Source organism: Alternaria metachromatica (genome assembly GCF_023757995.1).
Source record: "Alternaria metachromatica strain BMP 0045 chromosome Unknown scaffold_18, whole genome shotgun sequence".
Classification (NCBI taxonomy): domain Eukaryota; kingdom Fungi; phylum Ascomycota; class Dothideomycetes; order Pleosporales; family Pleosporaceae; genus Alternaria; species Alternaria metachromatica.
The window spans coordinates 549,121-571,334 of NW_026055509.1; the positions used below are offsets into that span (position 1 = coordinate 549,121).

The following is a 22,214-nucleotide window of genomic DNA, read 5'->3' on the forward strand; positions in this document are numbered from 1 at the left end:
AGCCTCGGAAATCATCAGGTGGCCAACTCGCGCCCGTATAGCCGGCGTCATCCTGTGCCACACCGTTGGCGCGCCTCTAGTCAACTGTTGACGCGCAACACCTGAAGACGTCCGCGCATACTTCGGACTAGGCATGTGGACAGGTATACCGACAGCAAAGGCTGCCAACACGTAGTCGAGTTCCAGTTGAGGGCCAAATCCCTCGAGGCCTCCCACGCGCGGACAACCAAGGACATTTATTGGAAACACTGACGAGAGCGCACCGCCTCCGCCTTGCATGCTTACAATGCACTGATTTTCGCCCAGCCCTGCGGCAACTTCTGCACAAGTTCAACACTTCGCGTGCTCGCCTGCCTTCAGCCGTGCATCTTGGCCAATCACCAGGCCGTGATCTTCGCCGGATTTAGTCGTCGGTCAACCAGCGCCCTGCATTAATTCCTACACTATGACCTCACACGACTCTAGGGTTAGCTAGTCGGTAACACATATCGAAGGATTTCGACTCTCTTCGCTGCGGGTGCCTTTTTCCCAAGTCTCCGATTCTCCACACTGCTCTTTTTGTCTCTTTTTTCCAATCTGGTATTGCATTTTCTAGCGGGAGCATGGCAGTGCTTGCGGATATATTACCGGTGGTGTCGAGGAGCTCAGCTCTCGCGCTGAAGCTATACGGCGTTGCTGTGGAGTCGCCTGAGGCCGCGAAAGACCTAGTCGCCGTTGCAAACAAAACAAATGGTTTCGCTGCAATACTCAAGCAGCTAGGGACGATCATCAAAGAGGACGATCGTTTGCCGTCACCTGAGGTACGTAAGGACGCGCGAGTCGTGCTGCAATTACGGGAAAGCATGGCCTATTCCAAGATCGGAGTGTTGTACTGGCATAATCCCAAAAAGACTTTGGGAATCACCAATCTGCTCTGTCCGATCAAGGGAGTTGAAGACATTAGACAAGGAGGAGCGAATGCTTATGCTTCGTTAAATGAGGTCGTGGACGCCCTCGCTGACATTCATATAGGCCATCAACACCCTGGACGATGCCATCGATCAGGCTCAGAACTTGCTTACCAGCGTCGAGATGGCTACCTCGATCGAGAACGACAAGTTCCATGACCGAAGAGACAGTGTTCGCTCTACTCAGCACAGCCATCCCCGTTTAGATCATTCGACCAAGGCAAGCTTAGACTATTTCACAGCTCACCTGGAAGCCCTGAGTATGACGCTCTCTGTTCTACTGCAGACGTTGTATGCAGCACAGACTATAATGTGGTCAAAGTAAGTTTTACATCCTTACACTGCACTCGGCCTCTGACCCAGTCGCATCCGCATAGCTCTATCTTCTACTTGAGGTACATCTTGGCTTGGAGTAGTATGCTGCTGACAGTCGTTCAGGTTACGTCCCACGGTATCTCCGCAACAAGCCGCTAAACTTGTTGACAACGAAAAGATTCAACTCGAGGCACTCATTGTTCAACAACAACTATCCATCTTATCAGCTTCAAACTTCTACGAACAATCGCCACGGTCTGATGCGCGCTTATTGATGGAGGCAGACAGTTCCCAGAGCTTAGTTGTCACAGAGCATGGCGAAAGCCCTAGGCCGACCAGCCTTCGATCTTATCAGGATGAGGACCTGAGAAGCCTCGACACGTCGGTATACACCGAAGCGAATGGTCTGCCTGCGGTCTTCAGTATATCGGCTTCGCGCGCCGAGCACTTGCTACAACAATGGACGAGTCTGCCTCTATTTGAGCGCCGCTTACGAGACGAAGAACGTGAACTACAAAGGCAGAGACAAGAGTATCAACAAGCTACTGTAGAGTCAGATAGCGAAGAAGAGCAGAGCCGCACATCAAAGCTTTCAGGTGATGGCGCTCGGCGAACACAAAGGTCGGGCAGCATACAGCCGCTGTTCACTGAGGCCAGCAGCCTGTCCAGTCCACACCCGGAGAAGCATTACGGTCCGCCTGCACCGCCAACACCGATCGCTACACCTCGTACATCACAAGCGAGCATGCCTGCTACAAATGAACAGCAAACAGCTGCTTCGCCCCGATCCAGTCTAGGTAGTCTCCCCATCGAGGCTGCCGCCGCGGTAGAAGCGAAAGAGGAAGACAGTGAAGTCGATCTAGAAATACCTTGGAAGTTGTGTGCGCGCAAATACTACTGGCGCTTTGTCGATGCCAAGCAAGTCAGCTCGAATACTGATCAAGCGTATTCACTTGCATATTTGGAACGTAGCAGTTGGACCGAGATCATGGCTAGTTGGGTGTGCAAGGAAGCAATCCGAGAGGCAGGTTTCAGGTTTACACAATATCAAAAGGAGCGGAGGGATAGTAGGAGAACGAGAGGGGAGACATGCTTCTGCATCGAACGTCCATTGCAGTTTGACCAAGTCAAACGTCTTGTTGAACGTACCGTTGACATCTACCGGAAAGCAGCACCACAGACTCCACCCCAACAACCACAAGCCAGGAGATCATCTTTCCATCGTGCCCCACCGCCACCTACTGCTCTAAAAGGAAGCGCATTCGACCGCGACAGGACACCGGTGCCGCGAAACACACATCCCCCGCTTGATCGCACGAACATGATGCACTACGCACCGCCGCCTGGGCCACCCCCACTAGACCGATCACTCTCAATGCCTGGACCGGGACTCGTCCCACCGCCACCCCAACAAAAGACCAACACCCGCACTCCAAATCTCCAGATACCGGTACCCAGTCAATATACCCCTCAGCAACCACCACGCCCTCATTCCCCACGAATCCCACAGTACCCACCTCAAGCCAACGGATACCCATCCCAGCCGATGAACGCACCACCATACTACCCACCACCTCCAAACACCCCTTTTGCAAACGCACCCGCGCCCCCACATGCACCAATCCAAAACCAGAATTACCCTGTACAAGCCTCACCTCTCCGCCAATCCTACATGAACCCCAGTTATGCCGGCAACCGACGACATGACGACGACTTTACCACATCCGAGTCTGAGCTCGAACGCCCAAGACGGCGCAGATCCAAATCGAGGAGTAGAGCGTATGAGAAGGAGAGGGAAAGGGACAAGTATGGTAAGAAAAGTCACACAGGGAGGAAGGCCGCGGCGGGCGCGTTGCTGGGTGTTGGTGGGTTGACCGCATTGTTGGATGGGTTGAGCGGACTGTAGAATGTACGAATTGCATGATTTGATCTTGCCACCATCTTGGGGTCTTGAGCGCAAGGTACCTAACGGATTAGTTGCTTGTATAATGACTTACGAATTCATAATGAAGAAGTATCTCGCACTTTCATACCTTCTCTACCATCTTCGACCGTGCAAATCAACATGACGAGTTCCTCAAAACAAGCATTAATCAGAGAATTAGTTTGGAAATAACAACGATGCATTGAAACCACAAAGACGTTAACTAGGGCAAGGAAAAAAAAGACTACGTAGGGACAGAATAGGAATACGCGACACCATCCACCTCTGCCGACCACCCGTTCAACACCCCATCACATCATCCCTCTTCCCAAGCTCTTCAAGCGTAGTCTACTCTAGCAAAACTATCCTTCGCACAGAGCATACCCAGTATCATTCTGCCATCACCGCTTCACCGTTGTTACAGGTGTGCTCGCTAGCCGGGTCCGGATACGAATCATTCTCGGACTTGTCCAGGTGACTGGGTATCTCAGATTGAGTCGTTCGCGCAGGAGCCGTACAGGCGATGTGCTGTGGAGTCGCAGGCAATGCCATCACAGCCAGATCTAAGGTGGAGTCCTCGGATGCGACGGTGCGCTCCATGACCTCGTCGCCCGTTTCTGAGTGGGAACTGTGTTCGCTGAAAGTGTCAACTGGCACATGCGGTTCGACGCGGGTGTGTTGATCGGTGGCTCCGTCGACATGTGGTTGTACCCCAGTGGCTCCCTCTGTATCATCTTCCTCTCCTTCAAAGCAAATCACTGTCTCGCCAGCAAGCTCAGAAACCGCCGCACATTCCCCAACTGTAGTCGTCACATTTCCTCCCTGCCCACTAACCCCCCCTCCAACCACCATAGGCATAATCATCACCTCCCCCAACCCCCCATTTGGTTGCCGCACAACAACACCCTCAGCACCCGCGCCGTCACCACCCCAAAACCCCGTTGTACGCCCTTCAATCAACAACTTCGATTCCTTCTCGTTCTGGATCAGCGAGCAGCACGTGCAAAACCACGTCTTGAGTATATCGGCAACACAAGTGCCGCCGAGGTCGCCTAGTTTGCGGATCCGATAGGTTTGCCATGCGAAGGGGACGCAGACGAGGAAGCCGTGGGCGAGCGGGGTGCAGCAGAGGAACGAGTAGCCGTAGGCTATGCACTGTTCCCGGTAGTGTCAGTCAGAGATCTGAGAAGGAAGTATGCGGTGGGATAGTGTGGGACGCTAATCGAAGCTGGATGGAACTTTGTCAGGGAGGGAAATGGCGTACCGGCACGTTGACAATCTCATAGCCACTCATGTCGCCATTGTAGTGAAGACGATGCCACGTCTTTCCGCAAGTGACGCAAGGACAGAAGAACGTGACGATACCTACGCTACTTGTTAGTCCATCTTTCTCGTCATCCCCATCCTCATACCAACAAGTGTGGAAAGACTTACATAAGGGCAGCGGATTCAAGCAATCCTAGAGACTTGTGTTCCACGGTTTGGTACGACGCAAATCTGCTTCAATCTCTTCTCTCGCTAACGCAGTCCAGTCTGATATCTGGGAGCCGCACCATCGTCCCCATCGTGAGATGGTGTCACGGGTCTTTTGGAGGGACGGGTGTCCTGCGAGGCGGTCTGGCATTGTGGTATGATGGGCCGACTTCCTGAAAGCGAGTTGATCTCAGCACGGTGTCTAGGGTGAGAGAAAATGATGTATTCGATGCCGAGTATGCTGATGCTATGTGGGAGGGTGCGCGAAGAATAGAGTGGATGGTGTGGCGCAGATGATGTCTGGGAAGGCAAGAGAAGTAGACGCGTGAGCGACTGATATGGACCTCAACTCGCCGGGTAAGGACGATAGAGCCAGGAATCAGGTGGGAGGCGGTGGCGACTAAGAAACAGTCTCCGTCAACTAGTGAAGTCTCAATGATTCACGGTTACCGCGTTGGCAATGTATAGCGGGACATGCACAGCAGTTCTAGTTAAGATGATGAAGTGATATAATGTTCTGGAGACAGCCACGCCAAGTTGAGGGACGGTAAGATGCCACGTAATGTCACATTATGATAAATGTGAAGCAACTGAGGAGAAATATATGCAAGTATCAAATCGCATGCATTGTATAGGCCACGCATATTGGCAGCGCATACTAGTCTATGTAACTAATCATTTGCTCGAAACTATACTTTTATCAGATTCCTTCCACCCAAGTCACGGGGTCAGGTCCGCATATGCGCATGCAAACCAAAACGAGCATTTAAATCCCACCGCCGAGCTGGCCTTGGAAAGACAGCCACCATGATGGTTACCACAAAGAACCGGGGGTATCTTCCTTCGTACAAAGGTTGGGTCGTGGCTAGACCTTCATGAACGCCATCTATGCAGTAAACTTTTCCGTCGTCCAAAACAGGGTCATGCTGCTACTCTCCGCGTGTGGAGAGACCGAGAGACGCAAGGACGACGAGAAAGACGTTGTCGTCGAGGGGTATGACCGGGAAAAAAGGAACCGCTTTTGTCGTAAGATAAGGAAATGCTCAGAGAGGTCATCCGCGTGTGGAAGACTCGGAAAGCGAGAATCTATAGCTCCCCAAGCAGCATGCTTGCAGAAGAGCGAAGTCGTGAAATGTTCGTAATGCATGCCTTTGCGAGAAAGACGAGGGTCCTGCCATCTATGTTCGAGCTCGACAAGAGTGCGTCGAAGGGTATCGTATGCGAGAAGAGCTCGAAAACAGGCAGATCCGCAAAAAAACAGTCGCTGTCTATATGCTGATTGGGGTATGAGATTCCAGATTTCCGCATCGATCCGCGGTAACCGGGAAAGATTCGCAGAAAACATTCGCAAGTGAAGGAAATCGAAAGCAAGCCATCGGTAGCGGCGACACGAAGGCCCAGGGTATCGTAGAGAAGAAAATGTGTCCCGGGCTGGCTATATCGTGAAGCGGTGCGTTGCACGTTTACCACCAAGAGTTGCCGCCAGGGCCGGATGGGTTGCCGTAGCCTCCACCAAAGCCGCCGCCGCCACCACCGTAGCCGCCGGGAGCTGGAGGAGCGTAGCCACCGCCGGAAGCACCGCCGAAGCCACCTCCATAGCCACCTTGAGGAGCACCTCCCCACTGGCCACCGCCACCGCCACCGAAACCACCACCGCCCATGCGACGAACGTCACGGGTAGCAGCGTTGCCACGGCCACGGCCGCCTCCACGGCCACCACGACCTCCACCGAAGCCGGAGCCCTCGCGAGCAATGGACTCGAGGAAGCTAGGGACCTCTTGGTTGGCCTCCTTCAACAGGTCAAGGAGATCGCGTACGACTCCGCGATTGCCGCGGTTGAAGAAAGCAGTGGCAATACCAGTGTTTCCAGCTCGTCCAGTACGACCGATTCGATGAACATAATCGTCAATGTCGGTGGGAAGGTCATAGTTGACTACGTGAGTGACATTCGGAATGTCCAGTCCTTTGAAATGAGTCAGCAAGGTGTTCAAGGGTTTGCAGAATACAGCAGTTGCTCAAGGCTTGAACAACTTGGGAAACTTACCTCGGGCAGCTACAGCGGTAGCGACGAGGATGGGGCAACGTCCAGTTCGGAACATCTCCAGGGCCTTTTCACGCTCACGCTGAGTGCGGTCACCGTGAATGGAGGTGGCGGGGAAGCCCTGGTTGATGAGGAAGTCGGACAGCGAGTCGGCCATACGCTTCGTCTCGACGAAGATCAGGGTGAGACCAGCACCGTGTGTGTGGAGAATATCAAGGAGAACAGAGCGCTTGTCGCCGTCCTCGACGTACTCAATCTTCTGGGTGATGTTCTCAGAAGTGGAACCGACACGACCGACCGAAAGGAAAATGTAGTCCTTCAAGAAGTCGCGGGCGAGCATCTGGATATCGCGGGGGAAGGTGGCCGAAAACATGAGTGTCTGGCGGGCAGCGGTAGGAGGCATGTCCTCACCCTCAACGATACGGCGAATCTGAGGCTCGAAACCCATGTCCAACATGCGGTCAGCCTCGTCGAGAACGAGGTACTTGATGCTAGCCAGGGAGATGCGGCCACGCTCGATCAGGTCGACGAGACGACCGGGGGTAGCAACGAGAAGATCGCAGCCGCGCTCAATCTGGCGAAGCTGAGAGCCAATGTCGGCACCACCGTAGACGACGCAAGGACGGACCCAGGAGCGGTATGCGAACTTGCGGGCTTCGTCGAAGATCTGGGAGACCAACTCACGGGTAGGAGCAAGGACGAGCGAAGTGGGGTAAGCCTTGCGTTGACGTCCGTATCCACCCTGAGCCTGTGCGGGAGGAGGAGAGGGGCCATTCTGGAAGGCCTGGGCGAGAATGGGGAAGAGGAAACCACCAGTCTTTCCGGAACCAGTCTGGGCACAAGCCATGAGATCACGGCCACCCATGACGATGGGGATGGAGTACTTCTGTACAGGAGTGGGAACCTTGTATCCGGAGAGCTCGATGTTGCTCAGCAGGTGGTCATCGAGAGGCGGGTTTGTGAAACGTGTGACGGGTTCGGGGACACCCTGACCAGAGGCCTCGACGGGGATGTCATCGTACTTCTCGAAGTTGATACCGGTCTGTTGCTTGGAGGGGTCGTTGGGCATGCCGAAGAGGTCGCGCTCGAGGCGCTGGTTGGGCGGGCCGGGAACGTGCTTGCCGTCCTTCCAGGCACCGTCGCCAGACCCGCGGGCGCCTCCAGAGCCACCGCCGCCGGGCTTGCCGTAGGCGTTGGGGTCAAAGTTGCCGCGAGGGGCACCGCCCCATCCACCGCCTGGGGGACCGTCGCGACCGCGGGGAGTGAAGTTGGGTGCGTTGGCCCAGCCACCGGCACCGCCGCCGCCGTTCATCTGAGGGGGAGGACCCTGACTGTCACCAGTTAGCATACCTTCCTGTTTCGTGTCCTGGGTGTTGACTGACCCTCCGGGGCCCCACGCGCTGCCGCCGAGACCGCCGCCGTTCATCATCGGGGGCGGGCCGTCCATGGGTGCAGGGCCTCCGGGACCGCCCTGGGGACGGCCGCGAAGGTGAGGGGGGATGTAGGCAGAACGCTCGCCGTTGAAGCCGTTCTGGGGGTTGTGCTGGGAGTCGTTGATGTTGAGACGACCCATGTCGAGTTGTTCAGCCATGATGGGCGTGGTGGAATCGAGTTGGTTGAGGGTGTGTTTGGGAGTGCAATGTGCAGGGCGCAAATTACAGATGTGCTGGCTTCGGCTGGCTCGGCGGTGAGCGACAGACGAAAAGTAGCAGGTCTAAGTGACGAAACTCGTAACTCGCAGGCGGGTGCCTGAGACTCGTTCTGTCAGGAAAGAAGGGAACGCCTCTGTCCTGAAAACGAGAAGTAAAGAAGTGAAGACCAAAAGAAAGGACTTCACAGGAAAAGAGCTTGTAAGGTTGTGCAATACACACAGAGTAGTTTTGGAGGGTGGGTGGTTAGGGAAGAGGGAGACGGCCGCAGGTAAGTTAAAAAAGCGTGTCGGAGAACCCTTCCCGCACTAGTCCCCGTTGGCGCTAGCGCTCCCTCTCAGAGTTCTCAGGCTGTGGCGAGTGGGGAGCGGTGAACGTCACAGATGGAAGCTGTCGTGTGCTGCAGCAGGCTTGCTTTTCATGCGACATGCACTGTGACATGGCCGCAGTTGAATGTAGTGGCGGCCTTTCTAGGTTCTTGTGCAGGCTCCAGGCCATCCTGTGCGACTGTGCCATGGCTTTAGATAACCCAACATTTGTCTTCTTTGCTTTTACCCTGGACGTGCCCTGGCCGTTGCACATCGTCATCGGCGGGTAATGCAGGGACTGCAAGGACATCGTATCCCCTCTACCCTAGCTAGCGTCTTGACACACTAGAGAGCCATGTTCACCATGTATCAGATCAATGCTCTACTAAAGGAACGTTTCTGCATTTCGTCGTAATCTAGGCCATGCTCTTCTCCTTGAGCCCACCCATAATGTTGCTTTGCCCTCCATTTCGCGTTTTCAAGAAGAGCACGCAAATCGCAACGACAGCCCCGATAAAGAAAAGCTTCTGACCGACCGACAAACCATCAGCAGAACCAGCAGCAGCAGCCAGGCCAGGAATTTTGCCCTTGGTGGAAGAGGCCTGGGATACCTCAGCAATGTTGACGATATCGTCGTGAGACGGAGTCGCTGTGATATCGAGTTCGTCGCCAGGAATGGCTGGTTCAGCATGACCGTATAAATCTTGAAGAAAAAGGTACAACTATCAGCAGCTCTCCAACCTGAGGGGTCGACTCAATAGCAAAGAATGCGTACTGATGTCTAGAGTTCCGCGTGAATACCTTCCTCTGGCACCTCGAGCTCTCCGCTCTTGGCGATCTTGACAGTCTGGACCGGCTTGTCTCCAGCACCCTTCTTCACGTTCTCAATCTTCTCCACGACCTCGTAGCCCTCGAGAACCTCTCCGAACACGACGTGGCGGCCATCGAGCCAGCTGGTGATGACGGTGGTGATGAAGAACTGAGAGCCTATGACAGTCAGTGCATGCTGCAGGGTGTGAAAGGGAAGGGTACTCACCGTTGGTATCTTTGCCAGCATTGGCCATGCTGAGGAGACCCTTGCGGGTGTGCTTGAGCTTAAAGTTCTCGTCGGGGAACTTCTCTCCATATATACTCTTACCGCCTGTACCATCGCCTTTGGTGAAGTCTAACTGTTGATCAGCATTGTGAATCCTAGACCCGGGCATGAGTCGGACTTACCACCACCCTGGATCATGAAGTTGTTGATAACGCGGTGGAAAGTAGAGCCTTCGTAACCGAATCCCTTCTCGCCAGTAGCGAGAGCGCTGTAGTCTATGTTAGCCCCCCGAGCTATGCGTAGACTTGTATCCGTTCGTACCGGAAGTTCTCAGTGGTCTTGGGAACGGTCTTGCCGTAGAGACCGATGGTGATGCGGCCTAGCTCTTCATCGCCGTGGGTAACGTCGAAGTAGACCTGGATCTAGTCAGCAAGTCCGGCTGCATCCGATTGAAAGCTATGCACACCTTGTGAGTGATCTTTGGACCCTTTGCAGCCTCGGTGCTCTGAGCAAAGAAGACGAAAGTGATCGAGAGGATCAAGAGGAGCGAAATGACAGCTCTCTGGATGGTAGCCATGGTGCCTGATTGTGTCGGGAAACAATCGAGGGAAGTCGCAAGGTTAAGTAGTTTGGACAGCCCCCTGCGGAATGCGATGGTGGAGGAGGTGTTGAAACGTTGCGTTTTACCTAGGTAGAGCCATTGCCCGCACTGTCGCACTAGCGCCGGCTGGGTCTAGCGGGAAACGGAAGTCTGGAGTTCGAGATCAGACACGACAATTGACACTCCAACACGCGAACTCGCCGTCGGAACGCTGACCCGCCATGGTACGCGACTGGAACGCCCATTTCCCCTTGCGCGCGTCTTACTGACGGTTTAGGTGTTCATCAACGGCTTCAGCTTCACGGAAGCGACGCTCGTGAAGCGATCCCTCGAATCTTTCTTTGGCATCGGGCCCTCGGTCTCGCAGCGCATTATGGCGAAATTCTACATCCACCCGTGGGCGAAAGTCGGCAGCTTGAAAAACGCCACCGTCATGGATCTGACCGCGGAACTGGCGAACATGAAGATTGAGAACGATTTACGGCGGCAAGTGCAGGACGACATCCGGAGATTGAGGGATATGGGCACATATCGTGGAAGGAGACACGCTATGGGCTTGCCCGTGAGGGGCCAGAGGACAAGGACACAGGTAGGTTTGGCCCTAGGAGAGTGGCTGTGGTCTTGGTGGGTCAATGGGCTAACAATCGCAGATTGCTACTGCGCGACGGTTGAACAAGATGGAGCGAGGCGGTAGTGGAAGAGTGGGGCTGTAAGGAGTACGAAAGCCTACGAGTGTATTATACTGTATGGTGCGCAGGCATAGACCCGTGTCTACAAGACGCAGTTAGAAGGAAAACATGGATTAACGACACAACTACATTGAGTATATCGGACGCTTTTCTTAGTATATCCATTGGAGGTGAGCCGATGCTTCGACAGTGTTACAACGGAGTCCAGCAATGCGGAGCCTTGTCTCACTGTCTCTGCATCGAAAACGCGATCTGTGATTCAGAGACAGTGTAGTTGTGCAGACCTTCACCCGGCCTCAAACTCTTCTTTGCAGATGAAGTCCATTAGTGCAACTCATTTGGAAGTTGACAAGTCGAACTGATCGCTACCCCAGTTGCCCAGCATCGGATACGAAGCTGTCAAGGTCAGTGTGAAGGATGTCAGGATCGATAGATAAATTACACCTAAGATTTTGTATAACAGAGTAGCAGCTGCTTGGTGACAGCCAGGTGTCTTGTAGCTATGGGAATTAACAATCTGAATATTGAAGCACATGTCTGTTTTGGGTCCGGTCATCCTGACATGGATCAAAAGCTGTGGGGAATGTGAAAATGCTCGCGAATTCGCTTGACAACTCGGGACTCGAGTTCAATGGACAGTATGCCACTCAACACACGGTTTCGTAATGCTGATTGACGGCTGCTCACTGTTTCGAACAGTACGTTATGAAGCAAGTGGTTTGCAAACGCCGAGGCAACAATGACGATATTATCTTCCATGATAGCAATTCTCGAAAGTTATTCAAGCGTCCACATTGTTCCCTGCTCAGAAATTGGCTTTGACTTTGCGTTCGCTCGGTACGCATTGCCTCCCGTGAATTAGCCCCGAACGCTACACCATGCGGTTTCTTCTTCTTGGACAGGCAGAACCCGTCCATGTTCTCACTGTATCTGCCTGCATCGCTTTCCCCGTAATTTCCAAAGCAACATACCTGTGGATGTACGCAGATGTAGCGAATGGGAAGTGGAACGTTTTGAGGGCATAATGGTAGGCGTTTGTTCATTGAGCAAGGGGGGCCATACTGGGTTTACCCACGCAGTAGCTGTCCCATGGCGCAAACCATCACAAGGTTCCGATGAGGCGTTATTGGCCTCCATCTTGGCGCCACTTCACTCTCCGATCTATACTTCCTCCACATTTGATGGCAGGAACTGTAGGTCCAGGCGGCGGTTAGCGGTCCAACGGGAGCTTACATTCCGGACGGAGCTCTCACAGGTATGCGCATGCATTGATGAAAGACTACCATTTGCAAATGAGGATAGCTTTCCTTTCACCGTAAGTTCCGCATATTACCAGAGATGTAATGTCCGCGCTCCTGTTGATGCAGTCTTGTCAATTTAGACGTTGGTGATTTGTCCTGTTCAACGCAGCAAAGCTCGTATTTGCAATCACGAAGATCATAATACTTCGGTGTTGCCCCTCGGAGCTGGATATGCGATGTATAATTAGACGTGAGAGAGGCTTGCGGCTTGACCCAACTCGCATGGAAACAACTGTTCCGAGTTATGCTTGCCATGTCTTTGGGGTAGCGTCTGCCTCAGGTTCACCCTGCATCTGTGGAGGGAATGCGTGCGGTCGAAGGATGTGGGTGCTGGACCATCAAGGAGGCTGTTCATGCCGCATCTTTACTCGCCCGAGTGATGATGTCCGCTGCAATGTCGCATCTCATTTCCACGGCTTGCGGTGGGTACTAGCGCAGAGACAGAAAAAACAAAAGACGTTTCTCGGCCTCAATCATCCAAATTACCCCTGACAGAGCATTGCAAAGAGGAATTATTAGTCTGGGCCTTGGGTTCGTTGCGCAGCCTAGGTGCAGCTCGTGATCACCATGTGGCGACGGTTACGGTCTAGTCGTGGAGCTATCAGCGGCTCCCTGCAGTACACTTCGCTTGACGGCGGATGAGTTTCAGATGTAATCGCAGGTCGGTAGGAATCGTATGATTCTGATATGCGTTCCAAGCGGCATGTATCGGCCGTCAGCATACTCGAGCATTCAGCCGCGATGCAGAGCGGATGGTTGGGCACTCATGGTGATGGACGGCATGCGGTGGTTGTCTCTGAGAGTTCGGAGCTGCTGCATCTATGAGTGCCAAGTGATCGACGGGTCTAGCCCCGATTCGGCCTGGCGAATCCTTCGCGCTGCAGCGACCCAGCCAGCAGCCCTTCAACTCGAACGCCTCCGTGCGCAAGAGACATTATTACCACGACCATCCAATCGACGGCCAGACGGCTGGCGGAGTTGCTCTCGAGTCTGCCATGAGTCGCAGATTATCGCGCCGCCGAATCAATACACTCTCTGGACTCGCATGCCAAATCATCTGGGCTGTAGCCAATAGGTGGGCATTTCGCACCTTTTGGCTTGTCAGGCTGTTGTCAGCTTGCCTGCGGGCACCAGCGACAGCAGACCACGCGCACATCTCGTTCTGCACAAGAGGGGCGGTGGATGGTGGCTCGTAGTTGATTACGGCTAGCAAGCCACAGGTGTGCGCCAATGGAAAAGCCAAAGTAGCTTTCTGGCGCCTACGCGGGCAGGTGGTCGACGGGGATGCAGACGGGTTTGGGCACATCTAAAACGTGAGGGGACGCAGCCATCAAGACGTGCGGAGGCGATGATGGAGACGACGGCCTACAGGGCTCGCTTCTGCTGCAGGAACCAGGCTTGACTTTGGCCCGGCTCCTACAAGGGCGGTTATGGCGCCGAATGAGAAGCCGGCAGGCGACAAGCCCAAATCTCTTCTGTTCCGGCTGCTCCTTCTGACGGAGACTTGTCTCAAGCTGCGCGGGACGCCAGATGCTGACGAGACTGCTGAGCGTGGCAGCTTTGGATTCACCAGACACTCAGAGCGTCGCCGAAACACTAATCCCCACTGGCCGTCTGCTATACCGTCGACCAGACATCCCGGTCGTCCGCTAGCCCGTTTGAGCCTTGGACATGGCGGCGACGAATACAGACATGCACATGCTCCAGGAAAGGACGGCGGCACATCACATCGCTCAGCACCAGCCGCCGTCGCCCTTGCACTCTCTCTCCGCGCCGTCGCTCGCGGACAGTATTCGCAGCCTTCGCGACGACTCGACGCGCTCCCACAACGTGCCGGCCACGGCGGACGAGCAACACCCGCCCCGAGCACGTCGCAAACCCGTCCCAAGCCCGCTGTATTCGACTGGTAAGAGCGGCCCCCCGTGCCAGCAGCCGGGCTACCGCGACTCACCACGCCTCGACGAACCGCGCAGTCCGCGCGAGAAGCTCGACGCATTGCTGGCGGAGGAGCAACAGCATACCTCGCCCATTCGCCCAACCCAGCCAGCGCACCCGCCTACACCACCCACCGTCCCCACCCCGAGCTTCGCGCAGCCGTCGCGGCCGTCTGCGTATGCCAGACTCCGCCAGCTGTCGTCTCCCACGCTGTCTTCGGCTGGCATTTCCCCGCCAGCCTCGCCCGTCACCATGCCTCCACCATCACGCCCGAACCGGCCAGACACGAGGCCGACGGTGCCAGTCCGCAACCCCTCGATAGACTCGGCCGCATCCTCGCTGTCGTCGACGGCCTCGCAGAACCGCCCGCCCGCCAGCCATGCGCCCCGGCCGTCGCAGGACACGAGCACCGCCAACCCCCCAGACATGGCCAGTCTGATGGCCGCTGCAGGCTCACCCGAGGCCGCCATGCTGGCCCTGTGGAAGGACAAGCAGAACACGTCCAGCCACAACGCGCAGCTCTGGCGGCTGGTGGAGAAGCAACGGTCCATGATCATCGGGCTCCAGAAAGACCTCGAGCGCGCACTGAAGGACAAGGACCGCTACCGCAGAAAGTTCAAGGAGTACGCGGAGCAGCTGCCACCCGGCCCCGGCTCGCTGCAAAAGTCCGACACGTTCGACTCGGTCGTGGAACGCGAGACCAGCCAGTCGCCAGCCCTCGGTGAGCAACCTGGTGACGCCGCTCGGCCCAGCGACACCAAGGCCACCGAGCACAAGACATCGCCCCTGACGCAAGAGCACCCCGCACCGCATCTCATCCCAGACTCACAGCTAGCGACGTCGCCGTCTCATTCCACGGCATCCAACATCTCGTCAGCCGTAAACTCACCTACAGACTACTCCGTGCAACCCCTTAGCCTTGGTAGCAGGGGCCTCGGCCTCGACTCTACATTGCTGCAGCCCGGCGATGCTGCTCAGCCCCCAGCGCAAGCCCCGAAGCCAGCTACTCCTCCCCAGAACACCTCAGACGTGACGCTCGTCCCGGGCAGCTCACAGCTCCAGCCTCCGCAGATATCGCTGATCCAAGCTACGCCTGTCGTCGGCGGCGATGGCTTTGAATCACCCCCAAGAAAGACTCCGCAGCCTCTGCGAAAGGCACCGCCAGCTCCACTCAACCTGTCGAAACCCACAACGACCAGCGCACATCTCCACCGGGCCGTGCATGGCGACGATGTCGACTCTGATTACGACGATATACTGGAGGTGGATGAGATACCTGTCGTGGAGCTGCGAGGAAGGAGAAAGACTCGAGAGGAAGATGACAGGGTCCGTGAGGCCATGTATTCGAAAGATGAGGAAGCTCGAAGCAAGTCGAAGAAGAAGAAAAGCGAAAGCAAGAGCAAACAAGCGACGCCTTCTGAAACACCAGCAGGCGATCAGCCTCAGGCGGTCCCGGTTCCCCTTTCGCCGCGTCAGTTCAATGCGCTGCAATCGGGCCTTCCACTCTCTCCCCGTCACCCGCCAGCCAACTCTCTGAATGCTCTTCTTAGTCCTGCAAACTCCGATAGTTCTATGATGGCTAACCGGAGCGTCGCATCCCCACTCATGAGTCCAGGTCTACCTTCCAGCCCCCGACCCACGGACAGGCCACTCGGATCGCCGTTACCCAGAAATCCTAAGCAGTCCATCGCATCACCACCCATGTCGCCGACTACCACGCACCAGTCGGCTGCTCGGGCAATGCAGCAACAAGTTCCATTCCCACCAAACACACCTCAGTCGTATCAGTCACCCCCAGTCAACCAAAATCAGCAGCCTAACCAGCTACGCAAAGAGGCGTCGACGGGCCTTTTGACTGTACCAGGTGCACAGCCCAGTCCAGAATCACCATCGAGCAGCCCTACCCTCAACGATGTTCCGGATGCAGAACACGTCTACCGCGGACTCGTGTCAGACCAGTACCCCGGACTCTTGCTGCCCCCGAATGCACTGCCTTCCATTCAAGTAAAGGTCTTCTCGTCTCGCCTTCGGCCATCACGTATGAGCATGCTCGCCCCCAAGCCGCAGGAGGAGGACCCTGTCTTTATTCTTGCCGTCTACGCCCGCTCTGATAACAAACAGCTGTGGCGTGTGGAAAAGACCATTGCTACGCTGCCTTCTCTAGACTCTCAGCTGAGGTCTTTGTGCGACTTTCAGGGACGACTTCCAGACCGTGCTCTCTTCGGAGGACATGCGCCTGCCAAGATTGACGCTCGCCGGGTCGCCCTCAACCAATACTTTGATACTGTCCTGGAAACTCCCATGAACGAGAAGACGGCATTGATTGTCTGTGAATACCTGTCTACTGATGTAATAGGCGCCCAGGCTGGCGATAGACTGGCCCCCGAGCCCACACCAGGTCCGATAGTGTCTGTTCAGAAAACGCAGCGCAAGGAAGGTTACCTCACCAAGCGTGGCAAGAATTTCGGAGGCTGGAAAGCGCGTTTCTTTGTTCTGGATGGCTCAGAGTTCAGGTACTTTGAGGGCGAGGGCGGTGCGCACTTGGGAACGATCAAGCTGCAAAATGCACAGATTGGGAAGCAGTCACAACAGCAGTCAAACCAATCGCCACAACGACGGGACGATTCTGAAGATAACCAATATCGACACGCCTTCCTCATCTTGGAGCCAAAGCGAAAAGATTCGACGAGCTTGGTGCGCCATGTGCTGTGTGCGGAGAACGATGAAGAGCGAGATGCTTGGGTCGAGGCTCTTCTGCAACATGTCGACATACCAGACGAAACTTCGCCAGTCGAGATTCGCGTCCCCTCTGCTACGCGTCTTCAAAAGCAGCAGGCCAGCCAAGATTCGGCACGCTCTCAGCGGAGAGAAAGCCCTGATATGGGAGAGCAGGATCGCTTGCAAGGCCTCAGCTATGACGACACAGTGCAAGCGCAAGCTCCCGTCCGCGGACCCAATCACCGTGATATGATGGTAGAAAAGTCGTCACGGGGGTCGCCCAAGGATTCGTCCTTCCTTCAAGATAATTCAGGTCACTATCCTGCCATCTCAGGACCAAGCAACGGAACCCCCATCAAGGACTCTGAGAGCTGGGGCAGCAAACCAGCGGCAGGACCCACGACCGTCAAAGACAAGAAACGTAGCATATTCGGCTTTAGAGGTCGTGGCGGCTCTTCTGACCTCGCACCAGTCCAGGTCAGCACTCCGCTGCAGCCAGCTGTAGAACATCGCCTGCCTCCGGGCCGCAGTGTGTTTGGTATTCCACTTATGGAAGCTGTGGAGTTTACGCAGCCTGACGGTGTCAACGTGGCGCTGCCAGCTGTCGTCTACAGGTGCTTGGAGTATCTGCGAGCAAAGAAGGCAATCAGCGAAGAGGGCATCTTCCGGCTCAGTGGATCAAATATTGTTATCAAGGGCCTGCGCGATCGGTTCAACAACGAAGGTGACATCAGGTTGCTAGACGGGCAGTACTATGACGTTCACGCCGTCGCATCGCTTCTCAAGCTGTACCTGCGAGAACTGCCGGCCTCTGTCCTAACTCGGGAACTGCACCTTGACTTCCTCAAGGTTCTCGGTAAGTGGTCTATCCGGATGACGTTGATTAGTAGACCATGGGCTGACACATTCTAGATATGGACGAGCGTAGCAAGAAGATCCAGAGCTTTAACGTTCTGGTACACAAGCTACCTAGGCCTAATCTTGAGCTCTTGCGACACATGGCGTCTTTCCTGATTGAGATTGTCGACAATTCCGGGGTGAACAAGATGACCGTGAGGAATGTTGGCATCGTATTTGCTCCGACTCTGAACATTCCGGCCCCGTTGATATCCTTCTTCCTGACTGACTACACGGATATCTTCGGTACTGCTCTCGATGAAGCAAGCTCCCCGATCCACGAGATCCGCAACAACACTTCTCACCTGGGGGACGACGCGATTCGGTCTCCTCGGAGGCAGATGTTCTCAGACCTCCCAACGCCGGCATACAACGAGACGACATTCCAGCAGCGTATGGACCGACCGCCTCAAGGCTATCAAGGGAATAGCGCTCCCAGCTATCCGCCCCCACAGCCCCCGCAGCAGTATCAACAGCAGCAGCAGCAGTACGGCCAACAGCAGCAAGGCCAATACAACGGCTATGATTCGGGATTTATTCCCATGCGACCCAGCTACGATGCGCCAGCCTACGACCAGCCATATCACTCTGGAGAGGGATACGGCAGCTTGAACGGTGCTGTTCAGTCTAGCGGAGCTCGCGAACAGCGGCAACGAAAACGAGAGAGCGGCATGCTTTTGATGAACATGGGCATGGGCGGCCAACGCAAGGGCTCGGGTGGATCCAACCCTCCACGCGGAGATGGACGGATGGATGCACGAATGTATTCACAAAACACCAACAACCCTCTAATGGTACGAGAAGAGACGGCGTTCGAGTGAGCAAGCCTTGGCTCGATTCGTGACAGAGACGACACATGACGATGCACCAAGAATTCAGTCTAATTTTTGATTCTTAATTCAGGACCACGGGCCGGATCTTTGGTTACTTGGAAGCGCCGGAGAGGCGGGATTTGGGGTTCCTTTTGCGTGTTGTACGGATATTCAGCGATACCAGGCGTTTGGCGAGATGGAGCAGGCGACTCGCTCGGAGTTGGGTATGCTTTTCGCGTTGCATACCCCCGCCCCTTGCTTGCAGCAGGCGACTTTCTTTGTTTCGGCGACAGGTTGGCTTCGGCAGTCGCGCGGCGCGTGTTGGAGCTTTCTTTTTGTGCAACTTTTGCTGAGATATCCTGGTTACTCTGATGTATGCGTGGTGCACTGCATTTGCGCAATTGGTTAGGAAATGAAATGAAGTCTGCTAGCAACTGCTGTGATGGTTGACCATGTTCGTGATGGGATCGCGTTGGCCTAGCGTCCCGAGGTCTGAGCTTGGGCGTGGATGCGCTTTCCGCGCTGAGACGCAGCTTCCCTCTCGGCGATTGACGACTGCGACGCGCCTGCCTGCTTGTTCGAGACGCGCGCTCAGGCGACAGCGGGCCAGCACAGGACTAGTGGAAGCAGACACAGAGCACTTGGCCATGGACGACGGAGCGGCTGCCACGGCGCCTCTGCCTGCGCGCCCCGACGAGCCCGACACGAGAAACAGCCTGCGACACATTCTGGCCGCCGACCCCCCGATGGACGACTCCAAGCCCTCGCCCTCGCAGGCCAACACGCCTGTCCCCGATGGGAGCGACGCTGGCGGCGATGGGCCCGACGCCGCCCGCCCCGTCAACGACACGGACCCGGCGAGGCCGTACTACACGGCGACGACGACGACGACGCGCCGCAATGCCAACGGCAGCGTGTCGTCCGTCTACAGCGGCAACAAGATCAAGCACCTGAAGAAGGACGACGGCATCCCGCTGTGGCGCAAGGACATCCAGTTCGACTTCCTCAAGCTCGTCTTCGAGGACGACCGGCCCGTCTTCACCAAGCAGTCGGACAGCACCAGCGGCCACACCTTTGCCGACATCTACCTCGACGCCATGGCCAAGAGCAGCAAGTGCAGCAAGATCCTCAAGGACAAGCTGCTGACGGAGCGCCCAGCTGCCATCAACATGGCCATGGTGTGTCTGCTCGTCAACGTCGGCCGCATGAACACGACGCTCAACTGTAGGCCACCTGCTGTCCCTCCTCGAGCCCCCCTAACCTGCCACAGTCTTCCCCGAGATGCGCGCCCAGCTGCGCACCTACCACTCCATCCCCTCCCTCCAGGCCCACCAAGACCCGAATGCCTACAAGCAGCTGCAGGACGCGCCCCGCTTGAAGTCCATCCTCAAGGGTGCCACCGAGGACCAGGAGCAGCCCAGCACCATCGAGGAGATCATGGCAGCCTCCGTCCCGCGTACCAACCCCGTCAACCTCATCTTCGTCCTGTCGCAATACGCCCCCAAGATCTCAGAGCTGCACTTCTTCCCGCCGCGCGACTTCTTCGACCTCGTCATGCGCTCCAACCTGAGCAGCAAGAGCAGAGCCACGGCCTTCCTCTGGCTCATGTGGTGGTATCTCGAGAGCGACTTCACCAAGGAGGCTGCCGAGAGCAACCCTTTTGGTCCCGGCCAGATGGGTCCGGCCGACGATCCGACTACGGCTGAGTTCCCTATCAAGTGCCCGCCTTTTGACATACTCTCGCCAGAGCAGGAGGCGCTGGAGAACGTCGACTCCATCGAAGAGAAGACTTTCGGTGAGATTAAGCGCAAGGAGAGGACAGCTATATTGGCAAGCGACATGGCGCCCGTCGTGACAGGCCCCAAGCGTACCAACAAGAAGGGTGAGTGCTGCTATCCACCTGTGACTCCGCTCACGTCCGGCTGTAGCTGACCCACCTCTAGGCTTCAACCAAAACCCAGTCTTCTCCATCGCCGCCGATGATGGTGCTTGGACACCTGGACGCGACAGGCAATCGCCTTCCCATGGTATGCTGCTCTCTAGCCTTTGCGGCGACACCGATCTAACAACACCAGGCTCCGCACGAGGACGAGGCAAGCTTGCAAAATCCATCATCGAACGAGACTACCCCTCAGACACTGACCGTACTCGGTCTGCGTCTCCGCCGAACAGCGTCTATAACACAGCCAAGAAGGTGGCTACACCCAACATGCGCATCAATACCCTCCTCAACGAAGACGGACCGGCTTCGTCTCCTGCGCCCAAGGGCCCCGGCCGCGGGAACTGGTCGCGCAATCGCACATCAGGCATAGGCGCCGGAGGAACACCAGCCGCACGTTCTTTCAAGACCAAACTCGACGCTCCACACTCGCAAGATGGCCAGTCCCCCTCCACATCCGCACCCACCTTCAACGGACCACACGGCTTCTACCTCCCGCTCAACGGTTCCGACCCCTCGCACAAACGAACACGTCCCCTTACACAACACCAACTAGCTGTCGAGCAATACAGGAGGCGACGTGTCGACGTCATTCTTGACCGAGGTATTCGCATCGAGTACGCCGCCGCGGCCAAGCGCCGCCGCAAAGCCAACCCCTTTATGCGCAGCTGGATCCGCTGCAAAGGCATGGCCGACGGCTACGACACAGACGAAGAATCGCACGCGCAATTTGCCCAACTTCCCGAATACGAACTCGGCACCAAAACACCCCCGCCCATGCCCTCCGGCCTCGTACCTCTCGACTTTGGCGGCGAAGTCAACGACCATGGCGAGGAGTCGTACTACCGCGCTAAGATGCTAAGCAGAGCCCTGCGTCGCTTGGATCGTTGGGAGGGCGGCAGAAGTGCGCTCAGAGCCCGACCCAAAGGCGAGAGGGGTAGCGGATCGCCAGACGTCCATGACAGACCTGTTTTGGGTAGTGAAGATGAAGATGACGAAGATGATGGCGATGACATGATGGATGTGGATGAGATGGAGAGGAGGGAGGCGTTGGAGGATGCTAGTGAGGAAGACAGCGATGATGATGTTGACATGGAGGGCGAGAGGAGATGGGATCCTACTTCACTTCCGCCATTGCCCAGGATGGCTTGACGCGGTGTTGGGCTCAGTTGAGTAGCTGTGAAGTTGTAACTTTGGCATTCTGTCTTGTCTTTTGTAAGGGTCGGGTTTCTTGTGTTTCGATAGGCTGGGTAGCATGGCGTTCATTGCGTGAGACGTGTAGTCGTCTTTATATGCAAATCGGAATGATTCATTTGCCAGATTATCTGATAATATCGTTCTCATAAAAGACTGGGTGCATAGTAATACCTTGTAATATGGGGGTGGCTTTGTGTTTGTCGGTGTACGCTGATGACTAGACCACCGTGCTGGTACAATTAATACTGATGACTGTTAAAGACACGTAACCTAATGAGACATTGGACTTTTGCAACCGTATATTACAGTGCAAGGCTGGGCTAAGGTTGGCTAGTTATCGACACCAGATATGTGAACCTTTTAAGTCACATTCCCAACATCACAACACGACTGACATCAACTTGAAGCTTGAATTCGACAACAACCTGCAGC

General features: G+C 55.7%; 5 protein-coding genes across 5 annotated transcripts; 4 read left to right on the forward strand and 1 right to left on the reverse strand.

Annotated features, from left to right (window-relative positions):
* Positions 1 to 602: 602 nt before the first annotated feature.
* On the forward strand, positions 603 to 3,168 carry J4E83_007424 (uncharacterized protein; the record flags this gene model as incomplete). Its single annotated transcript, XM_049334328.1, has 4 exons — positions 603 to 800; positions 1,012 to 1,268; positions 1,325 to 1,342; positions 1,386 to 3,168. 4 exons carry the CDS (start codon positions 603 to 605, stop codon positions 3,166 to 3,168), a joined length of 2,256 nt encoding a protein of 751 aa, XP_049186670.1.
* Positions 3,169 to 6,122: 2,954 nt separating this feature from the next.
* Positions 6,123 to 8,291, reverse strand: DED1 (DEAD-box ATP-dependent RNA helicase; the record flags this gene model as incomplete). The annotated part of the gene is made up of 3 exons (XM_049334329.1): positions 6,123 to 6,622; positions 6,704 to 8,031; positions 8,083 to 8,291. The coding sequence occupies 3 exons, from the start codon at positions 8,289 to 8,291 to the stop codon at positions 6,123 to 6,125; spliced, it is 2,037 nt and encodes a 678-aa protein (XP_049186671.1).
* A 2,224-nt stretch (positions 8,292 to 10,515) lies between these two features.
* J4E83_007426 (uncharacterized protein) lies at positions 10,516 to 11,007 on the forward strand (the record flags this gene model as incomplete). Its single annotated transcript, XM_049334330.1, has 3 exons — positions 10,516 to 10,518; positions 10,572 to 10,883; positions 10,945 to 11,007. 3 exons carry the CDS (start codon positions 10,516 to 10,518, stop codon positions 11,005 to 11,007), a joined length of 378 nt encoding a protein of 125 aa, XP_049186672.1.
* A 3,464-nt stretch (positions 11,008 to 14,471) lies between these two features.
* On the forward strand, positions 14,472 to 18,655 carry J4E83_007427 (uncharacterized protein; the record flags this gene model as incomplete). Its single annotated transcript, XM_049334331.1, has 2 exons — positions 14,472 to 17,793; positions 17,850 to 18,655. 2 exons carry the CDS (start codon positions 14,472 to 14,474, stop codon positions 18,653 to 18,655), a joined length of 4,128 nt encoding a protein of 1,375 aa, XP_049186673.1.
* A 638-nt stretch (positions 18,656 to 19,293) lies between these two features.
* On the forward strand, positions 19,294 to 21,737 carry J4E83_007428 (uncharacterized protein; the record flags this gene model as incomplete). Its single annotated transcript, XM_049334332.1, has 4 exons — positions 19,294 to 19,870; positions 19,917 to 20,528; positions 20,590 to 20,673; positions 20,722 to 21,737. The coding sequence occupies 4 exons, from the start codon at positions 19,294 to 19,296 to the stop codon at positions 21,735 to 21,737; spliced, it is 2,289 nt and encodes a 762-aa protein (XP_049186674.1).
* Between the last annotated feature and the right edge of the window lie 477 nt (positions 21,738 to 22,214).